The sequence below is a fragment of the Gorilla gorilla genome, chromosome 10, assembly GCF_029281585.2.
Source record: "Gorilla gorilla gorilla isolate KB3781 chromosome 10, NHGRI_mGorGor1-v2.1_pri, whole genome shotgun sequence".
Taxonomy (NCBI): Eukaryota; Metazoa; Chordata; class Mammalia; order Primates; family Hominidae; genus Gorilla; species Gorilla gorilla.
This window is the reverse complement of record NC_073234.2, coordinates 68,562,546-68,586,872: the sequence shown is the minus strand read 5'-3', so window position 1 is coordinate 68,586,872 and position 24,327 is coordinate 68,562,546. Positions and strand designations below refer to the sequence as shown.

The 24,327-nt window shown below is 39.4% G+C and overlaps 1 protein-coding gene across 6 annotated transcripts in view; it reads left to right on the top strand.

The window, feature by feature from the left end:
* The window catches only part of FGD4 (FYVE, RhoGEF and PH domain containing 4), a 252,204-nt gene extending 228,175 nt beyond the window's left edge, over nucleotides 1–24,029 (top strand). For 5 of the 6 annotated variants that reach the window (XM_031000938.2, XM_031000941.3, XM_031000942.3 and 2 more), the window contains 6 exons: nucleotides 2,245–2,275; nucleotides 2,799–2,891; nucleotides 3,479–3,604; nucleotides 11,540–11,680; nucleotides 16,657–16,797; nucleotides 18,256–24,029. In XM_031000938.2, the coding sequence (XP_030856798.2) occupies nucleotides 2,245–2,275; nucleotides 2,799–2,891; nucleotides 3,479–3,604; nucleotides 11,540–11,680; nucleotides 16,657–16,797; nucleotides 18,256–18,513 (790 nt within the window). In that variant the 3' untranslated portion in view covers nucleotides 18,514–24,029. Of the gene's footprint in view, nucleotides 1–2,244; nucleotides 2,276–2,798; nucleotides 2,892–3,478; nucleotides 3,605–11,539; nucleotides 11,681–15,651; nucleotides 15,858–16,656; nucleotides 16,799–18,255 lie in introns of those variants that run through there. The other variant, XR_008670350.1, reaches the window with a different exon arrangement.
* Nucleotides 24,030–24,327: the final 298 nt, after the last annotated feature.

Below are 24,327 nucleotides of genomic sequence, written 5' to 3'. Positions count from 1 at the left end.
CAGCCTCATCAGCAGTTCTGATCATCATAGTTTTCATTGCAGAAAGAATGAAGGCGTTGCTAACTCTGAAACTTCAGCACACTTCCATCTGCAAACCCAAGAGATGTGTCTAACTACAGGGTAGATATTTCTAAGGTTTCTTAGTTTGCCTGAATGGATACTTTCAGTCCTCCTTTAGCCAGTTGGGCTATTTTCTCATCAAGATGGGGCTAATTGGTGAGGAATTTTCTTAAGTACAGGCAATCATCACTTTATAACATTCCAACACACAGTACTGGATACCTTCCAATTCTTGTTGGAAACATGGTTATTCTGTCTAAAATTTCTTATTTACCTAATCTCATTGCTCTAGTTATATTTATGCTTACATGGTGATATTGAAGATCTGAATTAAGTGATTACTTTCGGTATGATCTATCATGCTCTTTTTTGAGGCAGAGTTTTGCTCTTGTTACCCAGGCTGGAGTGCAATAGCACGATCTTGGCTCACTGCAACCTTCTCCTCCCAGGTTTGAGCAATTCTCCTGCCTCAGCTTCCCAGAGTAGCTGGGATTATGGGCACATGCTGCCACACCCAGCTAATTTTTTATTTTTAATAGAGATGAGGTTTCACCATGTTGGCCAGGCTGGTCTCAAACTCCTGACCTCAGGTGATCCACCCACCTCGGCCTCCCAAAGTGCTGGGATTACAGGCCTAAGCCACTGCACCCAGCCTATCATGCTGTTTTAAGAATGGGACAAACTGAAGTTCCAAGAAAGTCAGAGTGCCATAGGAATTATGTGGAATCAAAAATTGGGTATATATTTGGAGATACTGAAAGATCTTTTATATTTTTGATTCTGAAGCTAACTGGGAAAAAAGGATCCCACTTTTCTTGACAGTATGAGTCAGCCTCAAGACTGAAGTACATTTGTGCTTCTTCTTCTACTTTCAAAAAGATAAAAAGTATTCTGTTTTATATACACAATACTATTATGGTTGTCTATTGCTAAGTGGAAATAAAAATATAAAGGGGAAAAAAATCTACCATAACTAAAAACTAAAACAAAAAGCTATAAAGACTTGTTGGGTTTCTCTGCATTTGAAAGGCTAAAAGCAGCTAGCAGATAACTGTGCTTCCAGGGCAACAGAGCTGTGGTGGCAAGGCAGAGCAATAAGGAGAGTTTTTTAATTTTTAAATTTTTTTTTATTTTATTTTGCGAAGCAAGATTGAAGCCCCCAGGTGAACAATAAGCAGAAGCTTCCACTTGGCAGACACAGATTCCAGCAGCATTCCTGGCACATCATGGTGTTCAATAATCAATTTGCTGGAAAGATAGATCGTGACACAGAAACAATCCTTCAGCCAGTCTCATGCATGTTTCATACCTGTGGGAATCAGGCAGGTGACCTTCAGGCTGGAACTCAACTTAGCCCCTCTACCAAGCACATACAGACAGACAGAGCACACTCTGATCCTCTTCAGAATTTTTCAATTTGGAGCTCTTACCCAGTTCAGAGTCCATTAAAGAGGATTTTTCAAATGTGGTATGTGACAGAAGCCAGCAACGTAACCTACCTGCAAGAAAGAGGAAATAAAGTTTGCCTTATAGGAAAAAGGAAACCTGACTACAGTCAAAGAAATTTGTTTTCTAAGGATAATTACTAAGCACTGAGGTCTATCAATCTGTAAAACCTCCTTCCTACAGGCATTTACAATTTTCATATGCTTTTCTTTATCTAAAACGGGGTTAGGTTTGTGTTGCCTAAAGCCTTCTAAGAACTGGAAAATAAATTGTTTATCAAAGGAAATGTTAAATAGCTCCCTAAGGCTTTAGGGAGATATTTTAGATTCTCAAAGATAATTATTATCTCTTCTAAGATGGGCTGTGAATAGTAGCCTTTAGTAGCCTTCATGTGTTTTAGAAAACTGGAAGATTAGCTGTTGTATATTCAGTGCAATGCTATAGATACAGTTACCTGATATATCTAACTGAATGATGGTTATTAAACAGTATATAAATGGAAGCTAAACCTAACTAACCCCATCAAATTTTATGTGTACCAAAGTCAGTGGATAGTCTGAACCTCTACTTAAGAAGAATTTTATTTGTTTAATTGCCAGAGATTAATTTTTATTATAATTCCTTCCATAACATACCTGAATTTTCCAGAAAGTTGGAACAACAGGAAAGCATAATTTTATTCACCCAGTGTGACTCATTAATGTTATTTACGTTCACTTTAATTTTGTTTTATTTTAGTTCTGCGCAAGACAAAGAAGAATGGATCAAGGTAAGCCTCATTTCTGTTTCCTTTTCTTTCTTTTTTTTTTTTGAGGCAGAGTCTCACTCTCACCCAGTCTGGAGTGCAGTGGTGTAATCATGTCTCACTGCAGCCTCTGCCTGGGCTCAAGCAAGCCTTGCATCTCAGCCTCTCGAGTAGCTGGGACTATAGGCGTGCACCACCATGTCTGGTTAATTTTTTTTTGTATTTCTTAGAGACAAGGTTTTGCCATGCTGCCCAGGCTGATCTCGAACTCCTGAGCTCAAGCGATCTGCCTGCCTCGGTCTCCCAAAGTGCTGGGATTACAGGTGTGAGCCACCACGCCCAGCTTATTTTCACTTTTGTTTTTTAGTAACATCTCTGTGTATACAAATATGCATATATTGTTGTGTGTGTTTTAATATATAGTAATCAGAACAGGTTCACTTAATTTTCAAAGTGATTCCTATCATAGATATTTGTTTGTTAAAGTATATTCACTGGTTTATATGAGAAACTTTAATGTGTGCTTTGAATTTTACTTATACTTTAGGCCCTTCAAGAAACCATCGATGCTTTTCATCAAAGGCATGAAACCTTCAGAAATGCAATTGCAAAGGATAATGACATTCACTCAGAGGTTTCTGTGAGTTGAATTAAATTCTTAACTTCAAACTCTTTCATATCTTTGCAGGTGTAGAAGATCTGTCTAATCATTTTGTTTTCCAACCTTTTCCCTTTACAATGTCAGAACTGGCTGGTTAGACAGAATCTCATTCTTTCTTAGATGAACACAATAGTGAGTGACTTTTCATTCTACTTGAACTTCTTTGAATTTTTCTTATTCTTTTTTTTTTTTTTTTTCTTTAAACAGGGTCTTGCTCTGTCACCCAAGCTGGAGTGCAGTGACACAGTCTTGGCTCACTGCAAACTCCGCCTCCCGGGTTCAAGCGATTTTCCTGCCTTAGCCTCCCGAGTAGCTGGGATTATACGTGCATGCCACCATGCCCAGCTAATTTTTGTATTTTTAGTAGAGAGAGGGTTTCACCATGTTGGCCAGACTGGTCTTGAACTACTGACTTCAGGTGATCTGCCCGCCTCAGCTTCCCAAAGTGCTGGGATTATAGTTCAGAACATGGTTTGAGCAATGTAGTTAAAGTTCTTTCAAAAAATAATAATAAAAGGGAATTATAGTTTTTTTCTATTAAAATTGAATCTTTCTTCCCTTTTTAGACTGCTGAGCTAGGGAAAAGAGCCCCAAGATGGATCCGAGATAATGAAGTGACAATGTGTATGAAATGTAAAGAACCTTTCAATGCACTGACACGAAGGAGGCATCATTGTCGAGCATGTGGATATGTAAGTGAGATTTCTTGATCATTAAGGTTGCTAGTAACTATATAAGTGATGTAAAGTCATCAACTAGGGACACACAAAAAAATGACTTTCAACAAATCACTTAATAAATTTATTTTGGTGCCAATTATGTGCAGAGGACTGTGCTGAGCCCTGGAGAAAAAACGTTAGACAAAATGTTCCCTGGCTTTACAGAGCTTACATTGTAATGGAGAAGACAGACAAATAAGAATTTCAAATTACTATAGATGAAATAAAAAAGCAATTGAGAAGTTAAAAATGGACAGTATTAGTAACAGAGGAAGATTTGAAACCAATTTTGGTTAGAAAAAGAGACCTATCTGAGGGGTTGGTATTTAAGTTGATGCTTAAAAGATTGAGAAAGGGGCTGGGCGCAGTGGCTTACGCCTGTAATCCCAGCACTTTGGGAGGCCGAGGCAGGCAGATCACCTGAGGTCAGGAGTTTGAGACCAGCCTGACCAACATGGTGAAATCCCGTCTTTACTAAAAATATAAAATTAGCCAGGCGTGGCGGCGCATGCCTGTAATCCCAGCTACTTGGGAGGCTGAGGCAGGAGAATCACTTGAACCCAGAAGGCGGAGGTTGCAGTGAGCTGAGATCGCACCATTGCACTCCAGCCCGGGCAGCAAGAGTGAAACTCCATCTCAGAAAAAAAAAAGGGGGGGGGGGGTTGAGAAAGAGCTAATAATCAATAGAGACAGGGAAAAACTTCAGACAGTGAAAGTCTATATGCAAAGACCCTGAGGTAAGAAGGAACTTGGTCTATTCATGAGACTGCCAAAGGTCATGAGGCTGGAGTATGATGAGTAAGAGGAGGAACGTTAGATAAATAATGGCCAAGGGATATCTATGAGAAATAATAATAGATGGAACCCACAGTACAAGTAGATGTTCTGGCTTTGATGGGGAGAGGAAAGCTTCCTCCATTATATCAGAGAGGAAAAAGAAAAAGATGGGTATAAATGTGGGTAAGTTGGCGTTTTTGTTGTTCTGGTGGTGAGAAATGAGGGAGTTTAGGTGCAATATCTATTTATTTTTTGTTTTGTTTTGTTTTTTGTTTTTGAGACGGAGTTTTGCTCTTGTTGCCCAGGCTGGAGTGCAATGATGCGATCTCGGTTCACCACAACCTCCGCCTCCCGGGTTCAAGCGATTCTCCTGCCTCAGCCTCCCTAGCAGCTAGAATTACAGGCGTGTGCCACCACACCTGGCTGATTTCTGTATTTTTAAGTAGGGATGGGGTTTCTCCATGTTGGTCAGGCTGGTCTTGAACTCCCGACCTCAGGTGATCCGCCCGCCTCGGCCTCCCAAAGTGCTGGGTTACAGGCGTGAGCCACCACGTCCGGCTAAATACATTTTTTTTTCTTTTTTTTTGAGACAGAGTCTCACCCTATCACCCAGGCTGGAGTGCAATATTGTGATCTTGGCTCACTGCAACCTCCACCTCCTGGGTTCAAGTGATTCTCCTGCCTCAGCCTCCCAAGTAGCTGGGATTACGGGCATGCACCACCACGCCTGGCTAATTTTTTGTATCTTTAGTACAGACGGGGTTTCACCATGTTGGCCAGGCTGGTCTCGAACTCCTGACTTTGTGACCTGCCCACCTCGGCCTCCCAAAGTGCTGGGATTACAGGCGTGAGCCACTGCACCTGGCCCCATTTTGATGCAATATCTGTATGTTCACTGAAGAATGAAGTAGAGTCATCAGTTGAAAGTTAAGGGGAAGGAGGAGGAGATGGGGAGATTCAAGAAAGAGGACTAAGTGTGAAGATTTTCTCTGGGCAGAGAAAAGTGAGCCTAGTAGAGAAACAAAGGTGGACTTGGGCACCTGTTAGAAATTTACAGTTATAAATTTAAAGGGACACTAGTCAGCTTAATGGCAATGATTTTTCTCTAACAAGATATAGCAACTCAGGCCAGTGAAGGCAGATAGCAGGGTTTATCCAGAGTAGTATAATGAGAAAAACACTGGAAGAGAAGGGAAGTATTTACATCAGAGAGTTAATAATGAATAAAAGAAGTCTCAATTGGGTAAAAAGAGCAGGAAAGCTAGGAAACAGGCTGATGGTTAATGAGAAAGTGGCGGGGTCAGTGGACAGAAGAATTTTGGTAAGTTCAGAGATGTATGTTAGCGGACATCTTGGGGGCAGTGAATTAGAAATAAGAGAGATGTTGGTGAAAAAAATGGGATATGTGAACCTGGCATGCCAGATATGGTTCACCCTCTGATGGTGACACAGTCCCGGGGGTGACCATGAGATTGGACAGCTAAGGTAGACTGCACGGTGCTGGCAGCAGAGATATAAGGCGGTAGAGTTGGGCTTGTCATGTGAATGTTGAAGTCCACAGACATTGTGGTAGAGCAGAGAACTATGATCCGTTAGCGAGAAATTCCTGAGTGAATGGGTATGTAGCAGATGATAAGGAGATGCTAACTCAGTAGGGGAGATGGGTAGAGCCAGATGATGATGGGCCTCAGAGCTGCCAGGGGTTTTTGAAGGCAAGAAAAGAGTCAGGGAATACAAGCCTCAATTCTCAGCCCTGAGGTCTCAGAGGTGACAGAAGGTGAAGTGGGAAAAAAAAAAAAAAAAGCCTCCACTAGAGAAAAGAGCCTGAGGATATGGAAGAGTTTGATTCTAGAGTGAAAGGTCCAAAGGTCCCAGTGGAAGGGCATGGAGGGGAAAGTGGGAGATGGCGACTGAACTAGATTAAATTATGTACAGAGGCCAGGCGCAGTGGCTCACACCTGTAATCCCAGCACTTTGGGAGGCCGAGGCGGGCGGATCACGAGGTCAGGAGATCGAGACCATCCTGGCTAACACGGTGAAACCCCGTCTCTACTAAAATAAAAAAAAAAATACAAAAAATTAGCCAGGTGTGGTGGCGGGCACCTGTAGTCCCAGCTACTCAGGAGGCTGAGGCAGGAGAATGGCGTGAACCTGGGAGGCAGAGCTTGCAGTGAGCTGAGATGGTGCCACTGCACTCCAGCCTGGGCGACAGAGCCAGACTCCGTCTCAAAAAAAAAAAAAAAATACAAAATTAGCCGGGCGTGGTGGTGCATGCCTGTAATTCCAGCTGAGGCAGGAGAATCACTTGAACTGGGGAGGCGGAGGTTGTGATGAGCCAAGATTGCGCCATTGCACTCCAGCCTGGGCGACAGAGCGAGACCGTCTAAAAAAAAAATTATGTACAGAGCAATATGTTTGGGGATGAGGCTGAGAAAATAACCAGAGAGCTGGGCCTTTTCCTGGGATCTGAGATAAACAGGAAAGTGGGGCATGACATGGAGTGAATTCTACTGGTGTTTGAGATAAGGGTAGGCACCCAGACTTATTGCTGTGATCCCAAATGTTTCCTTGGTGGCATGGCAGCCTAAAGAATGGTGCTTCCTGAGTATCTAAAGAACCATGCTTCACCCTGAAGATACACATGTTATATATTGGTGGACACAAGCTGCTTGGTATTGTAGTAAGCACTGCAAGACAGGACTGGCAGAAAACTGAGGCTGGAATGGTGTAGGTAGGAATCAGGTCATTGAGAGCCAGAGATGCCATGGTAAGATGCTTAGATTTGATCACACCTTAAAGGGAATTGGTTCAATGAAGAAAGAGTTGAGGAAGACAGGGAGTAAGTAGTCAGGAATGACTTTAATGTTAAGATTTGGGTGACTGGGTAAATGGTAGTGTGCTGTTAATTGACATAAGAAATAGAAAAATGAAGCAAGTTGAAATGAAGGGGAGAGGAGCAGAAATAAAAATAACAGCAGTTACCATTTATGATGTACCAGTGCCAGGCATTGTTTGAAGTGTGTTGTGTATACTGTTTCTTATAGTTTCTCAATTCCCCTGTGAGGAAGGTTCTATTTTCTCCATTATATAATTCAGAAATGGACTCTTAGAAAAGTTATGATATGTTATTTCTGTTATTTGTTTTTCTTTTTTCTTACTGTCTCCCTGTGGGATTCAATTCAGATATATATAACATCACCTCATTCCATCTTCCATGTCTCTCCTGTTTTTATCTCTGTGTCTCTCTCTATAGCATTTTATTCATCTCTATCTCCCATTTTGTTCACTTACTGTTCAGTTGTAGCAAATCTGCTGTTTTGTTCATTTTTAATTTTTAATTATTTCCAAAAGTTTTTCCTTCCAAATCTGCCTGATCATTTTTGATAGTTTTTGTTATTTGCCACTTTATGTTTTCAAACATTTCTTATGTAATTTTCAAATTTGTATCTAATAATGTCTGTAGCTGAAGACATTTCAAAGATTCCAAATCTGTTGTTTCTACTAAATTCTAGTTCCTGGAGGCTTGCTTTCTGCTGTAATTGGTCTCTTCTCATTGTGAGCTCATATTTGGTTGATAGTTCATTATCTTCCTTTCATAAGTTTTGGCGTAATGACCGAGTCTCAGGTCAGCTCTCCCGTGTCCTCCAGGCCCCATGGGCTGTCTCCTAATTCCAGCACTGTCCATCCCAAGCTTTGTTTGCTCTATTCATTCACCATTACAATTTCAGCTTACTGTGTGTGTGTTATTTTGTTTGTTCATTGGGTTTGGGGGCCTTGGAAAATTCTCTTACTTTAACGTAAAGAAGCAAAGCATTACAATTATTTGCTGTATTTTGTCCAGGATCCAGTTGTATTATAGCAAAATTCTTCTCAGAGTATCTACCTAGACTGTCATACTGACAGCAGCAAGAGTCAAAAACATATTTAATTGTGGTTATGTATTTCGTTATAAGTGTTTACATAGTCTTTCTATATCTTAATGCTATATAAACTTCAGCTGGGCATGGTAGCTCACACCTATAATCCCAGCACTTTCGGAGGGAGGTTGAGGCAGGAGGATTGCTTGAGGCCAGGAATTTGAGACAAGCCTGGGCAACATGGTGAAACTCTGTCTCTACCAAAAATATAAAAATTGGCTGGTGCAGTGGCTCATGCCTGTAATCCCAGCACTTTAGGAGGCCGAGGCAGGTGGATCACAAGGTCAGGAGATCAAGACCATCCTGCCCAATGTGGTGAAACCCCGTCTCTACTAAAAATACAAAAATTAGCTGGGTGTGGTGGCATGTGCATGTAATCCCAGCTACTCGGGAGGCTGAGGCAGGAGAATGGCTTTAACCTAGGAGGTGGAGATTGCAGTGAGCCGAGATCGCGCCACTGCACTCCAGCCTGGCAACAGAGTGAGACTATGTCAAAAAAAAAAAAAAAAAAAAAAATTAGCCTGGTGTGGTGGCACACACCCGTAGTCCCAGCTACTCAGGAGGCTGAGGTGGGAGGACGGCTTGAGCTCAGGAGGTCAAGGCTGCAGTAAGCCGAGATCACACCACTGCATTCCAGCCTGGGTGACAGACCCCAGGTCTTGACCCCATCTCAAAAAAATAAAAAAAAATTATATAAACTTCTATAAAAACATAATTTTTCTGGTTTTTGTGTTTCTTTGATACTTTATAAATTCCCCTGTTGTTTATGCAGTTTCAAGTTCCTTATCCAAAAATATGTTTCTGATTGTAAGTTAATAACTATATTGCTAATATTTAAATGTATTGATGCTACATATAAACATAGTTTGATCATGATTTGGTCAGGCATTGAGCTGAGTTTCATATGGAAAGTGAGGAACAAACTATGGAATGAAGCTGGAGAGAGGCAGTGGCAGTTTTTGGAGGGCCTTGTAAACCAAGTTAAAGATCATAGCCTTTCTCCTAAAAGGAATGGGAGACACAGAGAACAGTAGGTGTTCACAGTGTCATGAGTGAATATATTATTTGTGTGCTTAAGTGCAACAATTCATATTGATAGTTGTTTTAGCTTATTCTTCCTATTTTCCTCAGACTTATTTTTGACTCAGTACAGTACTTTTGTGATCAAAATTAAATTGAGAGCAAACAGCTTTTTTTTTTTTTTTTTTTTTGAGGCGGAGTCTCACTCTGTCACCCGGGCTGGAGTGCACTGGCGCGATCTTGGCTCACTGCAACCTCCGCCTGCTGGGTTCAAGCAATTCTTCTGCCTCAGCCTTCCAAGTAGCTGGGACTACAGGCGGGCTTCACCATGCCCGGCTAATTTTTTGTATTTTTAGTAGAGACGGGGTTTCACCATGCTGGCCAGGCTGGTCTTGAACTCCTGACCTCGTGATCTGCCTGCTTTGGCCTCCCAAAGTGCTGCGATTACAAGCATGAGCCACCATGTCTGGCCCAAACAGCTTTTTTATCAGGGTAAGACTTTTAAAAATCTGTCACTGAGTTTGATTGAAATGATTTTTGATGTTGGCATGCTTGCCTTCAGTAAGCAAAGAAAAAATGTGTTTGCATGTGCATTGTCAAAATACTGTGCTATGATTTGAAAATAAACAAAATGGATGGTAATGAGTTTGCAGTTACAGGTATGTCTAATTCTGAATCCCAGAGTAATTTCATTGTAATTATGAGCAAACAGTAGACCATTTTTATCATGAATTTTAAATGCTATAAATCTACACCAAAAATTTGACTAATATATTTTCTTTAATATAATTTATCTACTATAAATTGAGGGGGAAATACACTTCAAGAAGATAATGTGTTAAACTAGAAGATTTTAAACAATTATTCTATAATAGAGAAAAGTTATCACTAAGAAGTAATACACATTTGCATCATATTCATTCATTCAAAGACAGTCTCTCCTGGAGCTTACAGCCCTGTAAGGGAGATAAACAATCAAATAATAATACAGGAATAAAATTAAAAGCTGTAATCAGTGCTATGAAAGAAAATGCAGAGAACACTGACAGGAGACATGCTGTGTCCTGGGGTTTGGAGGAGTCCTCCTTGAGGAACTGGAGTTTGAGCCAACATCTGAAGGGTGAGCGCTAAGTTAACTCAGTGAAGCAGAGAGGAGAGAGGCAGGGAGCATGGCCTTTGGGAACTATAAGAAGCCAGTGTCACTGAAGACAGAGTCCAGAAAGAGGGCAAATTATGCAGGACTTTGTAGGCCATGATTAAGAGTTGGTTCTTTAGCCAAGAGCAAAGGAAAGTCTGAAAGATTTTAAATAGAGGAGGAATAAATCAGAGTAGCTTTATTTTTATTTTTATTTTTATTTATTTATTTATTTATTTTTGAGACAGGGTCTTGCTTTGTCACCCAGGCTGGAGTGCACTAGCACTCCATCTAGGCTGGTCTGGAACTCCTGGACTCAGGCATCTGCCCTTCTCGGCCTCCCAAAGTGCTGAGATTATAGGTGTGAGCCACCACACCCAGTCAGATTAGCATTTTTAAGAGGGTGTCACTCCACTGTTTGGAAGATACAGCTTGGAGGAGGTTTAAGAGTGGAGGCCTGTAAACCAGTAAGAATGCTACAAGGACCAGTCACAAGCCTAGAAAAGAAGCCAAACTGAAACGCCATGGACTTGGGTGCTTATAAGGAAGTTGTGGAAAAATAGGTTTAAGAAATATTTAGGAAGTAAAATCAGCGGGACTTTGTAAAATGGAAAATCTTTGGGTAAGATCGAAAGAGGTTCTGGGGATGACTCCTATGTGTCTGACACAGGACCAGTTGTATGACTGCCCCATTTCCTGCAATAGGACTGTGAGAGGGGACCGGGTTGGGAGGAGGGGTGGGATGGGCTAAGAGAGACCAGGGAAGTTCGTGAGCAGTTTGGAAAGGATGTTGACGAACATCCAGAAGTATGAAGAGTCAAAGTCTTTGAAGGTCTTCTACCTTTAGAGGCCAGGAAAAGGATGAGTGAGCAGAGCTGGTCACAAACAGGGTTGAAACACCTTGATATGTACTTCTAGTGTTTATAGGGATGTTCCTTTTCTAACAAAAATCTGCCTTCTATGCTTAACATTTTCTCATTTATTATTACCTATAACTGATTACTGCTTAAATCATATCCTTTAAATATGATTACTGTTCATTTTTCTTTTAAATTTAAGGTGGTTTGTTGGAAATGCTCCGACTACAAAGCTCAACTTGAATATGATGGTGGTAAATTGAGCAAAGTTTGTAAAGACTGTTATCAAATCATAAGTGGATTCACAGACAGTGAAGAAAAGAAAAGAAAAGGAATTTTAGAGGTAAGAAATATTAAATATTGGATATCTTTTAGATTTTTTTTTTTCCCAACGGACTCTCGCTCTGTCACCCAGGCTGAAGTGCAGTGGCGCGATCTCAGCGCACTGCAACCTCAGCCTCCCAAGTTGCTGGAATTACAGGCCCACGCCACCATGCCCGGCTAATTTTTGTATTTTTAGTAGGGATGGGGTTTCCCCATGTTGGCCAGCTGGTCTCAAACTCCTGACCTCAGGTGATCTGCCCACCTCGGCCTCCCAAAGTGCTGGGATTACAGGCATGAGCCAACGCACCCCAGCCTAGATTTTTACAGAAGAAATAAAATCCTCTTAGCTATGAGGAATACAAATAATATATCTTTGTTATTTCTTTGAGTGTTTAACAATTTGTATAATGAGCAAGATTTATGCTTTTGTTCTATTTTGCTGACTTTTGGGATTCTGCTTGGTTGCATAGAAAAGGGGGGCTGCTGTTTAAATCAACATTCATTTAAGAATGAAATACATTGATTTCGTGGCAGTAGCTATAGCCAAATATTTCAGTATTAATTGGCATCTCTTCTTATACCCAAATTATTGTAGTATGTTTTCTATAAAGGAAAGCTTTTACTCTCAATTTCATCATATTGGCTTTACAAACCACTTTAGATAAAAGTGCTATTACCTGACAGACTCTTCCAACTTTTTATAGTAAAATATCTAGTTTATTATAGTCATTTAATTGCCAGTGATGGTAATCTGATAACTACATTAAATATTATTGAAATGTCTCCCAAGTTAATTTGACTAATGTTCTGGAAAAAATTCAGACGCCCCCCACCCCAAGCCTGAGAACTATAACACAGCTTATCTGAAATGAGTTTTACATCTAGAGATATTAACAATATAAGGGACAGGTTATATAATAAGGCCTTTGTGGCAGTAGGTTCAAGGTAGCCTGGAAAGTCTACAGAAGAATAGGCTCAGGATCAAAATGCTATGTATCTAAAATCATAGACATAACTTGGTTTATTAAGAATCTCTAAAGAGGCTGGGTGCAGTGGCTCATGCCTGTAATCCCAGCACTTTGGGAAGTCAAGGCAGTTGGATCACGAGGTCAAGAGATCAAGACCATCCTGGCCAAATGGTGAAACCCCATCTCTGCTAAAAATACAAAAATTAGCTGGGTGTGGTGGCACACACCTGTAGTCCCAGCTACTTGGGAGGCTGAGGCAGGAGAATCACTTGAACCCGGGAGGTGGAGATTGCAGTGAGCCAAGATTGCGCCACTGCACTCCAGCCTGGTGACAGAGCTAGACTCTGTCTCAAAAAAAAAGAATCTCTAAAGAATCAGTAAGTATTTATTGAGCATTTACATTGTGTAAGCATACAAGTATACCTGTACACTTACAAGTGTACAAAGGTCACTTCTGTTCATTGATAAAGGGTTACAAACTTCAAGGTCCATTTGAGGCTAAGTGTAGCCCCACACACTAAAATCATTCTTCCAGGGTATAGATGTTACTCGTATGGCCTACCAAATTGGGGCTTTCTCAGGCAGTAAGGATGGAAAGACATGCTTCATTGGACATCAGGAACAGAGCCTCAAGACTTAATAGCGACAACTGATGAGACTGGCACAATATAATGAGTCGGGGAACTTGGTTTTAGGGTCAGCTTCAGGCCGTATCTCTGAAAAATCCCTAGCTAGTATTTTAGAGAACCTTATACTGAGGAAAAATTAATCAATTACTTATTAGGTCAACTCATATAATGAAATAAATATATAGTATGAAGTCCATACATAGGAGACAAGTATGTACATGCACACATTAACTTAAATGCATATTCGAGACTGATTTTGTACCAACTAGTATGTTATATGCCCTAGAACAGTGATCAACACACTTTCCTGTAAAGAGTCAGAGAGAAAATATTTTAGTCTTTGCAGACCAAGAGGCCAAACCAAGAATATTACATACATATTTGTAAAAAGAGAGAAAACAAATTTCCACAATTTTTTTTTACAAAATTAAAATTATATTTATTTAGGCTTTTTAATAATATGGATCAGCTGGGCGCAGTGGCTCATGCCTGTAATCCCAGCACTTTGGGAGGCTGAGGCGGGCGGATCACAAGGTCAGGAGTTCGAGACCAGCCTGGTCAACATGGTGAAACCCCGTCTTTACTAAAAGTACAAAAATTAGCCCGCATAGTGGTGCGCGCCTGTAATCCCAGCTACTCGGGAGGCTGAGGCAGGAGAATCACTTGAACCTGGGAGATGGAGGTTGCAGTGAGCTGAGATCGTGCCATTGTACTCCAGCCTGGGTGACAGGGCGAGACTCTGTCTCTAATAATAATAATAATAAGGATCTACTAATAAGAATGGAATTCTTTGGGGGAGGATAACCTTTCCCTTAATTGGAATCTGAAGTTAGCGTTCCCTATCATCAAATTAATTGTAAGTGGTCGCGTAAAAAAACTCCCTGGCTCATGGGCCATACAAAAACAACTGGTAGGCTGGATTTGGCTTGTGAGTTATCGTCTGCTAACCAGTGCTGCTTTAAAAATTGTCTGTGGCCAGGTGCGGTGTGTCTCACGCCTATAATCCTAGCACCAAGGCTGAGGTGGGTGGATCACCCGAGGACAGGAGTTCGAGACCAGCCTGACCAACATGGTGAAACCCCATTCTACTAAAAATACAAAAATTAGCCGGGCCTGGTGGCGTATGCCTGTAATCCCAGCTACTTGGGAGGCTGAGGCAGGAGAATCGCTTGAACCTAGGCGGCGGAGGTGTCAGTGAGCCAAGATTGAACCATTGCACTCCAGCCTGGGCAACAAGAGCTAAACTCCGTCTCAAAGAAAAAAAAAATTGTCTGTGATGAAGCATCAGTTTTTTTTTCCTGAACTATCACAGATCAGTGTTTTTGTAAAATACACTATAATGCACTTGGTTATCATCACAAATTCAAATTGTTATAAAAGTTTAATACTTACTCCTACTTTGTGTGCTTACCAGAAACTGGTAACAAAACCATTTGCAGACCTGGAGACCAACATGGATAACACTGAGTAGCACTACCTGAAGGGTTTTGGAGACAGAAAATAGAAGCAAACCAGTTAGTTTCCATAAGGCATATAATAAAAACTACCATTTAGTTAAATGGTTTTGTTCCTTTTTTCAGTATTTTTTTTCTTTTTTTTTTTTTTAGACAGAGTCTCGCTCTGTCACCCAGGCTGGAGTGCAGTGGTGCGATCTCAGCTCACTGCAATCTCTGCCTCCCTGGTCCAAGCAATTCTTATGCCTCAGCCTCCTGAGTAGCTGGGATTACAAGCATGTACCACCACACCTAGCTAATTTTTTTCTTCTATTTTTTTTTTTTTTTTTAGTAGAGGCAGGGTTTCACTGTGTTGGCCAGGCTTGTCTCAAACTCCTGGCCTCAAGTGATCTACCTGCCTCTGCCTCCCAAAGTGCTGGGATTACACGTGTGAGCCACCGCACCCAGCCTTTTAGCCAACAATTTTTATATTAGGAGGCAAAATAGAAAAATTAAATGGCTCTATGTATTAGTCTGTACTCACACTGCTATAAAGACATACCCAAGACTGGGTTATTTATAAATAAAGGAGGCTTGGCCGGGCACAGTGGCTCACGCCTGTAATCCCAGCACTTTGGGAGGCCAAGGCAGGCAGATCACGAGGTCAGGAGATCGAGACCATCCTGGCTAACACAGTTAAACCCCATCTCTACTAAAAGTACAAAAAATTAGCCAAGCGTGGTGGTGAGTACCTGTAGTCCCAGTTACTCAGGAGGCTGAGGCAGGAGAATGGTGAGAACCTGGGAGGTGGAGCTTGCAGTGAGCTGAGATCGCGCCATTGCACTCCAGCCTGGGCGACAGAGCGAGACTCCATCTCTATGAATGAATGAATGAATGAATGAATGAATGAATAAATAAATAAATAAATAAATAAATAAATAAGGCTTAATTGACTCACAGTTCCGCATGGCTGGGGAGGCCTCAGAAAATGTACAATCATGGCAGAAGGGGAAGAGGCACATCTTACATGGTGGCAAGCGAGAGTGAGCAAGTGTATGAAGGAAGAACTGTCAGACACTTACAAAACCATCAGATCTCATGAGAACTCACGATCACGAGAACAGCATGGGGGACACTGCACCCGTGATCCAGTTACCTCCTATCAGGTCTCTCCCTCGACACATGGGGATCGTGGGGATTACAATTGAAGATGAGATTTGGGTGGGGACACAAGGCCTAACCATATCACTCTACAAAAATTGATTGCACTGAAAAAATCTTTAATTAGGTGTACTCAAACAAAGATTGCTGGTTACTATTTGCCTTTTTGCTATTATATTCTTTCTTAATTGAAGTAGGTATAGCATTGTTGTTAAAAGTTCAGGCTCTGTTCTGGGCACGGTGACTTACCCCTGTAATCCCAGCACTTTGGGAGGCCAAGGTGGGAGGATTGCTTGAGGCCAGGAGTTCAAGACCAGTGTGGGCAATGTAGTGAGACCCTGTTTCTACAAAAAATTTAAAAATTCTCTCCCAGCTACTTGAGAGGCTGAGGCAGAGGATCGAAGTTCAGACTCTGGATTCAGACTCTCTGGGTTCAAATTCCAGCATGCCAATGTGTGATCTTGGGAAAGCTATTTAAACTCTGAGCCTCAGAAAAAATGAAAATACTACCTTCTCAGTGTTGGTGTGAGGATTAAATGAAATAAGACATGTATTGAGCTAAGGAAAGTGCCTACATAGTAAGCAATCAATAAACACTTAACTCTTTAAATTCAAGGTCTAGTTATATAAAGAGCTAAAATTGGCTTAAATATTTTCCATGTTAAAATGTTTAAACAATAATTGCAAATGAATCTTTTTTGGACAGTTCAGGGAAACATTTTATATAAACACATTGTACTTTGTGAATATTTCTCTATCTGATTTGTTGTGTGTTCATTCTCTCTTTCCATTATATTTTTCTAGATTGAATCAGCAGAAGTATCTGGAAACAGTGTGGTGTGCAGCTTTCTTCAGTATATGGAGAAGTCAAAACCTTGGCAGAAAGCTTGGTGTGTGATCCCCAAGCAAGACCCTCTTGTGCTGTACATGTATGGTGCCCCCCAGGTATCTAAACCACATCTGTCTGAAGGGACAGATGCCCTTGGGGGCAAGGGGAAGTGAGTGGACAGCGGACTCAAAATCTGTAGAACAAGAGTTCAGGCAGTTTCACTGTTTCATTAAAATTGAAAAATAATGAGTAAAGTTCAAGTTTGTTGTTTAAGCTGATTGATTCATTTTATAGCCTATATTTTCTTCAGTCTGTGGATCATCTGTCCCCTTTCTTGTCTCATTCAATGGGTTTGAGAAAAGATGAGTTGAATTAGGAATGAGCATGAGGAGAAGGGGAAGCAAACGGGAGAAACAAGCCTTTTTAATGATAGGAAACATTAAGAAAAGACTCTTTAATTTTGTTTTTTGTTTGTTTGTTTGTTGTGTTGTTGTTTTCTTTGTGACAGAGTTTTGCTCATGTCACCCAGGCTATAGTGCAATGGCGCAATCTTGGCTCACTGCAACCTCCACCTCCTGGGTTCAAGTGATTCATCTGCCTCAGCCTCCCGAGTAGCTGGGATTACATGTACCCAACACCACATCTGGCTAATTTTTATATTTTTAGTAGAGACAGGGTTTCACCATTTTGATCAGGCTGGTCTTGAACTCCTGACCTCAGGTGATCCGCCCACCTCGGCCTCCCAAAGTGCTGGTAATACAGGCGTGAGCCACTGCGCCCAGCCAATTTTGTTTTTTATTTTATTTTTTCTTTTTGCTTAATGGATAGATATCTGAAAAAGGAGTTTGAGAGGAAGGGGAGCTTAAAATCAGTCTTGCATTATCATTCAGTAACAATTTTTTTGAGAACCCCACGTATATGGATCTGAGATAAATCTATGGGAACAATGATATGCAGGTTTAGCTTTTAACAAGAGCAGCACCAGGTCCTATGATTGTACAACACTTAAACCAGTTATGCATTTACTCTGAAATATAAAAATTTTACATATACCTGTTGTATTTCAGTCTATAAATTAAGGGCTGCTAAAATTATTTTATTTTGAAAATAGACTGAAAATGACAGGCTATATAGTTTACTCTCCTTTATTGCTTTTCCTATAAGCTTTCTATGTCCATAAATAAGTTGATGGAATAAGTGAATCACCAGATAAAACTGCCTTTAGTAATGAGATTATCATTAATGTTTGCTGGTTTAATACAGTATGATGGCGATTTTTCTTCCCCTTTTCACTGAATGAAGAGTTGAAAGGGCTCTTTTCACAGAGAGGAGGGTGTAGTGTCTCTGAGTCCTAGCTGATTTGGGTGTCAGCTCTCATTCATTCAGCTAACATTATCAGTGGCCTCACATACAGGCTCTGTACTAAGCAATGGGATTGCCCTCTGTGCCCTTGGAGAACTCACCGTTTAAGTCTGTTTGGGACAGTGGTAGGAAGAGAGGTTTAGTAGGAGCAAGGGACACACTTAACAAGCGAATACATCACCTGCTTTTAATGTCTGATGTCTTTTCTTTAGGACGTCAGAGCCCAGGCCACCATTCCACTTCTGGGCTATGTGGTGGATGAAATGCCAAGGAGTGCAGACCTGCCACACAGTTTCAAACTGACCCAGTCTAAGTCTGTGCACAGCTTTGCTGCAGACAGTGAGGAACTGAAGCAGAAGTGGCTGAAAGTCATCCTTTTAGCTGTCACAGGTGAGACACCAGGTGGTCCAAATGAGCATGCAGCCACCTTGGATGATCATCCTGAACCTAAGAAAAAATCAGAATGCTGAACTCCTCCAGGACCAGCCACGGTGTGGAGGTCTCAGGACTTACAGCTCAAGACATTCCCAGCTCTTCTTACACATCTGCTAGCACTTTATGTTGAAAAAGATAGGCTCATAAATGCATCTTTTGAGGACTATTTTCCTATGTTTATGTACTCTTAGTGAAATTAGTGTGCAGAGTCATTCTACCGATAAAGTTTTGAAATAATGTGAAAACTGGAGCATTTTTTGAGCTATTCCTTGAATATGTGCTTTTTTGTCTTGAAGAAATGGTGTATCAATTGATTCTGTCACCGTCAGGTTAGAATGAGCACTTCCATTTAAGAAATCCTTTCATGTCTTCTTCTCTTTCACATGTAGGACCTGGAACAGTTTGAAAGATATACCTCCATGTTGCCAAAATAGATCCATGGTGAAAAATACAGGGACAGTTGAGGCTATTGTATTAACTTATTTAATTTAGTTTATAAATCTCTAGCTGCATAAATGATGTCTGTTCTTTTAAAACAAAAGAAAAAGGACAAATTGTTGGTGTTCAGATTTCCGATTTATGAAGAAAAGATAACTTGTTTTTGTAGAAATACGCCTAAGAATGTCTTAAGTGTATAGCAATTATGTATATATAGTATTAAATATATATATTATACATGCTTTTCTCTTTAGGTTCACATTCATCTCTAATTTATTTTTTAAATATAAAGCATGGTTTATCGTGGAATTGAGCAATGTTCTAAACTGAAGAAATGTTTTGGTGATTTATGTTTTGCTGATTGGCATTTGAGGGTATTGATATTTTTATAATAAGCGGTAATTTATGTGGCATGGGATATATTTGTGAATTCCAACACTACTTTTAAAGTACCATTTTTTGTTTCTGTGCCTATTTAAAACAGTGCCTCTCTTAGAAGGTGCTATTAATATAAGATGAGGGTTCAGTTAATGCTTCAGTCTTGATTATTCTAAGATTAAAGTGCATTTTGGTCACTGGGACAGTCAAAGTCATACAGGTTATTTTACCGTTTACAATCCTATAATTATTGCAGTAGTTAACATCAGCATGTACAAAAATTTTCACCAAAACCCAAACTTTATGAGACACCTGACCTTTTACAGAACTAGGATATGTGGAAACCACATTTATCGTAATGTTTTTCTTTTCCGTAAGATAATCGAGCATGGTTAAATAAGGTCTCTATATAATGAACACTTAAGATAACTGTATGGGCCTTTTCCTTTGTCAGAATGAAACAAAATCCACATGTGATAACCTATGTTTGGGGTGGGGGCTGGTCACATGATTCCTTGTCATGAAGGCTGCTCTTCACTCTTTTGTACTTGTGATTAAAGTCTCACACTAAGTTTACTATTTAACTTAATCCTTTTTCTCAAATTAAACCTTTTTTTATACTGTCATACCCCAAACATTGTCACTTTTTAATGTACCAGTCTGCTAGAAATCTACAAGAATGATCCCACTATCTTTAGTATGTAAGGATTACACCTTAGATATAGAATAGAATTTGAGACTGCCACACATTTATTCAGGCCTTGTTACTTTAAGAAATATCTTATTTTTTCCACCCCAAAGGAGCAAGTGAACCAATTATTGCTGACATAATTAGGTTCCCTTCCTCCATAAAAGGATTATCAGCCATGATCATTAACATTAAACCAAATACATGGAGCCAAAAAGAGATAAAAGTAGCTTCTTAGGCCCTATTAAATCAGGGAAAGACTAGAAGAAAATTTACATTGCTTCTGTTTTTTAATGGCCAATGGGGTATGTGTGTGATGTATACTCAGAGTGGTTTTTTGGAAAATTAAACTGTAGCTATAGATGATGCTTTGGTTTTCTTAATCTCAAGAAAAGAGAAGCAATGGAAATACAGAATGATTGACTGGGGAAGAGGACTTTTGTAAGTGTAACTAGAACAATGGTAATGTATGGGCCAATGGGAAGATTTATGAGTCAGATTATTTTTGAAAACTATTTTTAAAAGCAAGAAGACTACACTTTCCCTAACAAAACAGAAGTAACATGGACACACTTAACTTTTGGCTCAATAAATATCAATGTTATTTAACTTAGATCATTGAAAGAATACTCATGTAAAGATAATGTTTATTATCATGCTCTTAACAGTCATTATCTTTAATTTTTTAAATGAGAAGCATTAATACTAGAAGAGAATTTCTGGTTATCCGGTCACCATATTCACTTTCCACCCCACATTCTTCAGCTAAACACAAAGAGAAGCAGTGAAACAGCCTTACCCGCTTCTCTCTTATTAAAGAATCACTGATGTTTTTACTTAATGAAAGGTAAAGTTAATACTCTTAGCCATTTATTAAACAATTCAACCAAGAGACCTCAAAGTGTGATTGATGATAAGAATAATCAATGCCTTTTCCCTTCCAACATACTTGAGCAGTCATGACAACCTAAAAATATCATTGGTTGCTTTCCCATTAAAACCAACGTTCCCTGTGGGTCTTAATTCTTTATTTTCACTCATTTGGTGCTTTCCAAGTCATCTTTTCTTTAAAGTGCCCTTCCTCCAAACTTTAAAAAGTACTTCCTTGACAAAATTTCTATGCATTGTAAAACATTTCAATATTTTAAGCTTAAATTTTGCTTTTGCTGAAAGCCTACCATTTGGCGTGTTAAGTATGAAATATAGTGCAGACTTTTATCTTGGTTTTAAGTGGGGCTCAATAAAAAACACCAGCCACTTTTGTAATAATGGCATCACAGTGTCATCATGTATGCAAGCAATAAAACTCTTTAGGGTATGGTTTTATACTGAAAATTTAATATGAAAGCCCCTTCCCACAAGAATATAGATAATTATTAACTTTCTAGATGTGATACGGTAATTCGAATTGCAGAGTGTAAGGAAGGGAAATGGGAAGGGGCATCATTCCTTGGATTTTAAATAACTATCAAGAACATTTTTACTTTAACAAAGAAAATGGATAGAAAAAGCACATTTTGTTTTCCATGAAGTTTAATTTGACATCAGGTTTGTGTACTTATCTTCACTAGGTGACTTAACTTACCCCAATTTTTTTTTAAATTATTAAACTTTTTACAGAAACCTTTTAAATGTACCCTTTCCCCATATATATATACACACACGTTTGGATTTTTTTTTAAGAACACTTGTCTAGTTATAAATATATAAAGAAAATGATAAAGTTTGTGGTACTGCAGGGTTGTTAAAGATTCTTTGATGCCTTCTAAAAACTTTTATCAAAAATACTTTTGAGTTCACAATTCTGTTTTACTTTTCCTTGTCCTTTTTGGAAACAGGGTGGTTGCTTTTATTTGTTTTCTGGTTATATTCAAAGCCTTAAGTTCTTAATCTGAGCATATTGTCTGTGATAAATTTCTGATGATCTTTCTGGACTAGATACAACCTGAGTCGCAAGCACCAACTGGAGCAAGTAAACTTCTAGGGAACAAGCGTCTTGGGTTTTATAGGTATCTTTGCTATAATGCAGAATAGATTAATGAAGATTTCCTATATCATATGATATTTGTGTTAGTGGGTCTAAGATTAAGCACATGATATTTATAAGCTAAAATTAACTCAAAAGTCAAGAATGTCTTAATGTTTTCATTCTTAAATTTTGTATTCTCCAAGAATGTATTAGTATATGAACTGTGGCCAACCAGTTCCTATTCTTCAGACTGTATTGACATCTGTAGTGGATCATGTTGCTTCTTCATTCTTACCAATTTTATTAGAATCAAACTTCTTGTTATTTTCATACTATTATCTACTATAGATTCTCAGCTTTAGAAAATGACTATGATACATAAAGACCACTAGGTCAACTTAAAAAACCCTTTCTGTGAATTTATACATGTATGTATATATGTAAAAACACTGTTGATTTGCAATTCTGTCTTTCCATAGAAATGAACTTTTTCTATCGAAATTGTTTAACTTAAATAACATAAATTATTTCATGGATCTTTATGTATAATTCATCCTTATATATACCCCTTAATCACGTAGTCATGAGAAGATAACTTTGCTTTCTTTACAGAAAGGGCAGAGAGGAATAAGATAAGAAACTGAAACAAGCAAGAATGAAGAGAGATGTGGGGGAGAGACTGCTGGTCTCCAGACCACAGCAATGTGTTTTAAGATAAGATGAAATATTTTAACTGCAGAAGGGATATAAAATATAAATCTATGTAATTACATGCTGATGGGATCCATTGCACCCATGTTTTTGACCTTGGCCTGTAAATGTTAGACTATGATATCTTGTTATTCTTTTTCTCCTTTGGGCTTTTAAAAAATAATTTCATTCTCAGATCATTTTCTGTACTGTTTGTTTACTGAGGCAAAAAAAAGAAATCTGAAGTCAATCATGGTCTTCTACTTTCTGGACTGAGCATTTGGCAGAATGCAGTATCTTTTCCTGTGTTTTGACATGAAATAGCACATGGCTTCTACAAGATAGTTTTAACTTGTTGGGGTCACCGGGAGTTATATGATGGTCAACCCCTTTTCCTAAAATTCATTGTGGTAGTTTTAGTGGAAACGTAAATCAAGAAATCTCATATCATACTTTAATAAATAAATACCAAATACATAGTGAAATATAGGTTTGGGAAGAAACTAGTCTGTGGGGACCATTATAAGAGAATCACATTATATATTACACAGTATATGGATATTGGAATGTATCACTTGTGCGGGGTTCTCTTCATTAGCAAAACAGTCATGTCTGTCTGTATATAAGACTTTTTTTTTTTTTTAACCAAACTAGCATTTCATTTTGTGAGTGACAATTGACATTTTAAAATAAGCATAGGCCGGGCATAGTGGCTCATGCCTGTAATCCCAGCCCTTGGGAGGCCGAGGTGGGCAGATCACTTCAGGTCAGGAGTTTGAGACCAGCCTGGCCAACATGGTGAAACCCTGTCTCTACTAAATAAAAATAAAACAAAATAAGTGTATCTGGGCCAGGCACGGTGGCCCATGCCTGTAATCCCAGCACTTTGGGAGGCCGAGGAGTTCGAGACCAGCCTGGCCAACATGGCAAAACCCTGTCTCTACAAAAATTAGCCAGGTGTGGTGGCACATGCCTGTAATCCCAGCTACTCCGGAGGTTGAGGCAGGAGAATTGCTTGAACCCGGGAGACAGAGGTTGCAGTGAGCCGAGATTGCACCACTGCACTCCAGCCTGGGTGACAGAGCAAGACTTCGACTCAAAAAATAAAATAAGCGTATCTGGATTTTTCTTTTGAATTCTTGACTGATAAGTTTGAGAATGTATGTTTTTGGAATTTTACAGTTGACTCAAGTGTGAAAGTATACACAAGTAATTTTTCTTTTCTAGCTATGTGAATGTAAAATACTTGCAGATAATGTATATGTTGTGTAATATATGTATATTTGGTCATAAAAGCAGATAATTGGAAACATTGTAAAATTAAGCACTTTAATTCCTATTAAATATTAAACATTTGTATCTTGTAAATAAACACATCCTTAAATTAATTCCAAAGCTTTACATGTTATTTCAGCTCATGTTCAGTTCACAGTGATTTCAGTTCTGCTCAGGAAAGTTACTCCAGTAAGGTACTGATACTCCTACCTCCAACCTACCCTCTGCCAAAAAAAAAAAAAAAAAAAAGTGTAAGTCTTTCAAGAATAAAGCTTATGACAGACTCAAGGTTCTCCAAGTATAGAAACAGTGGCTTCTCTTTGTTATAACTCCAAGTCTAGATCTCCAACAACCGACAAAACAGTGCTGCTCCATACCCAGGGAAACGATTGTTTTGCTCCATAGTTTGTG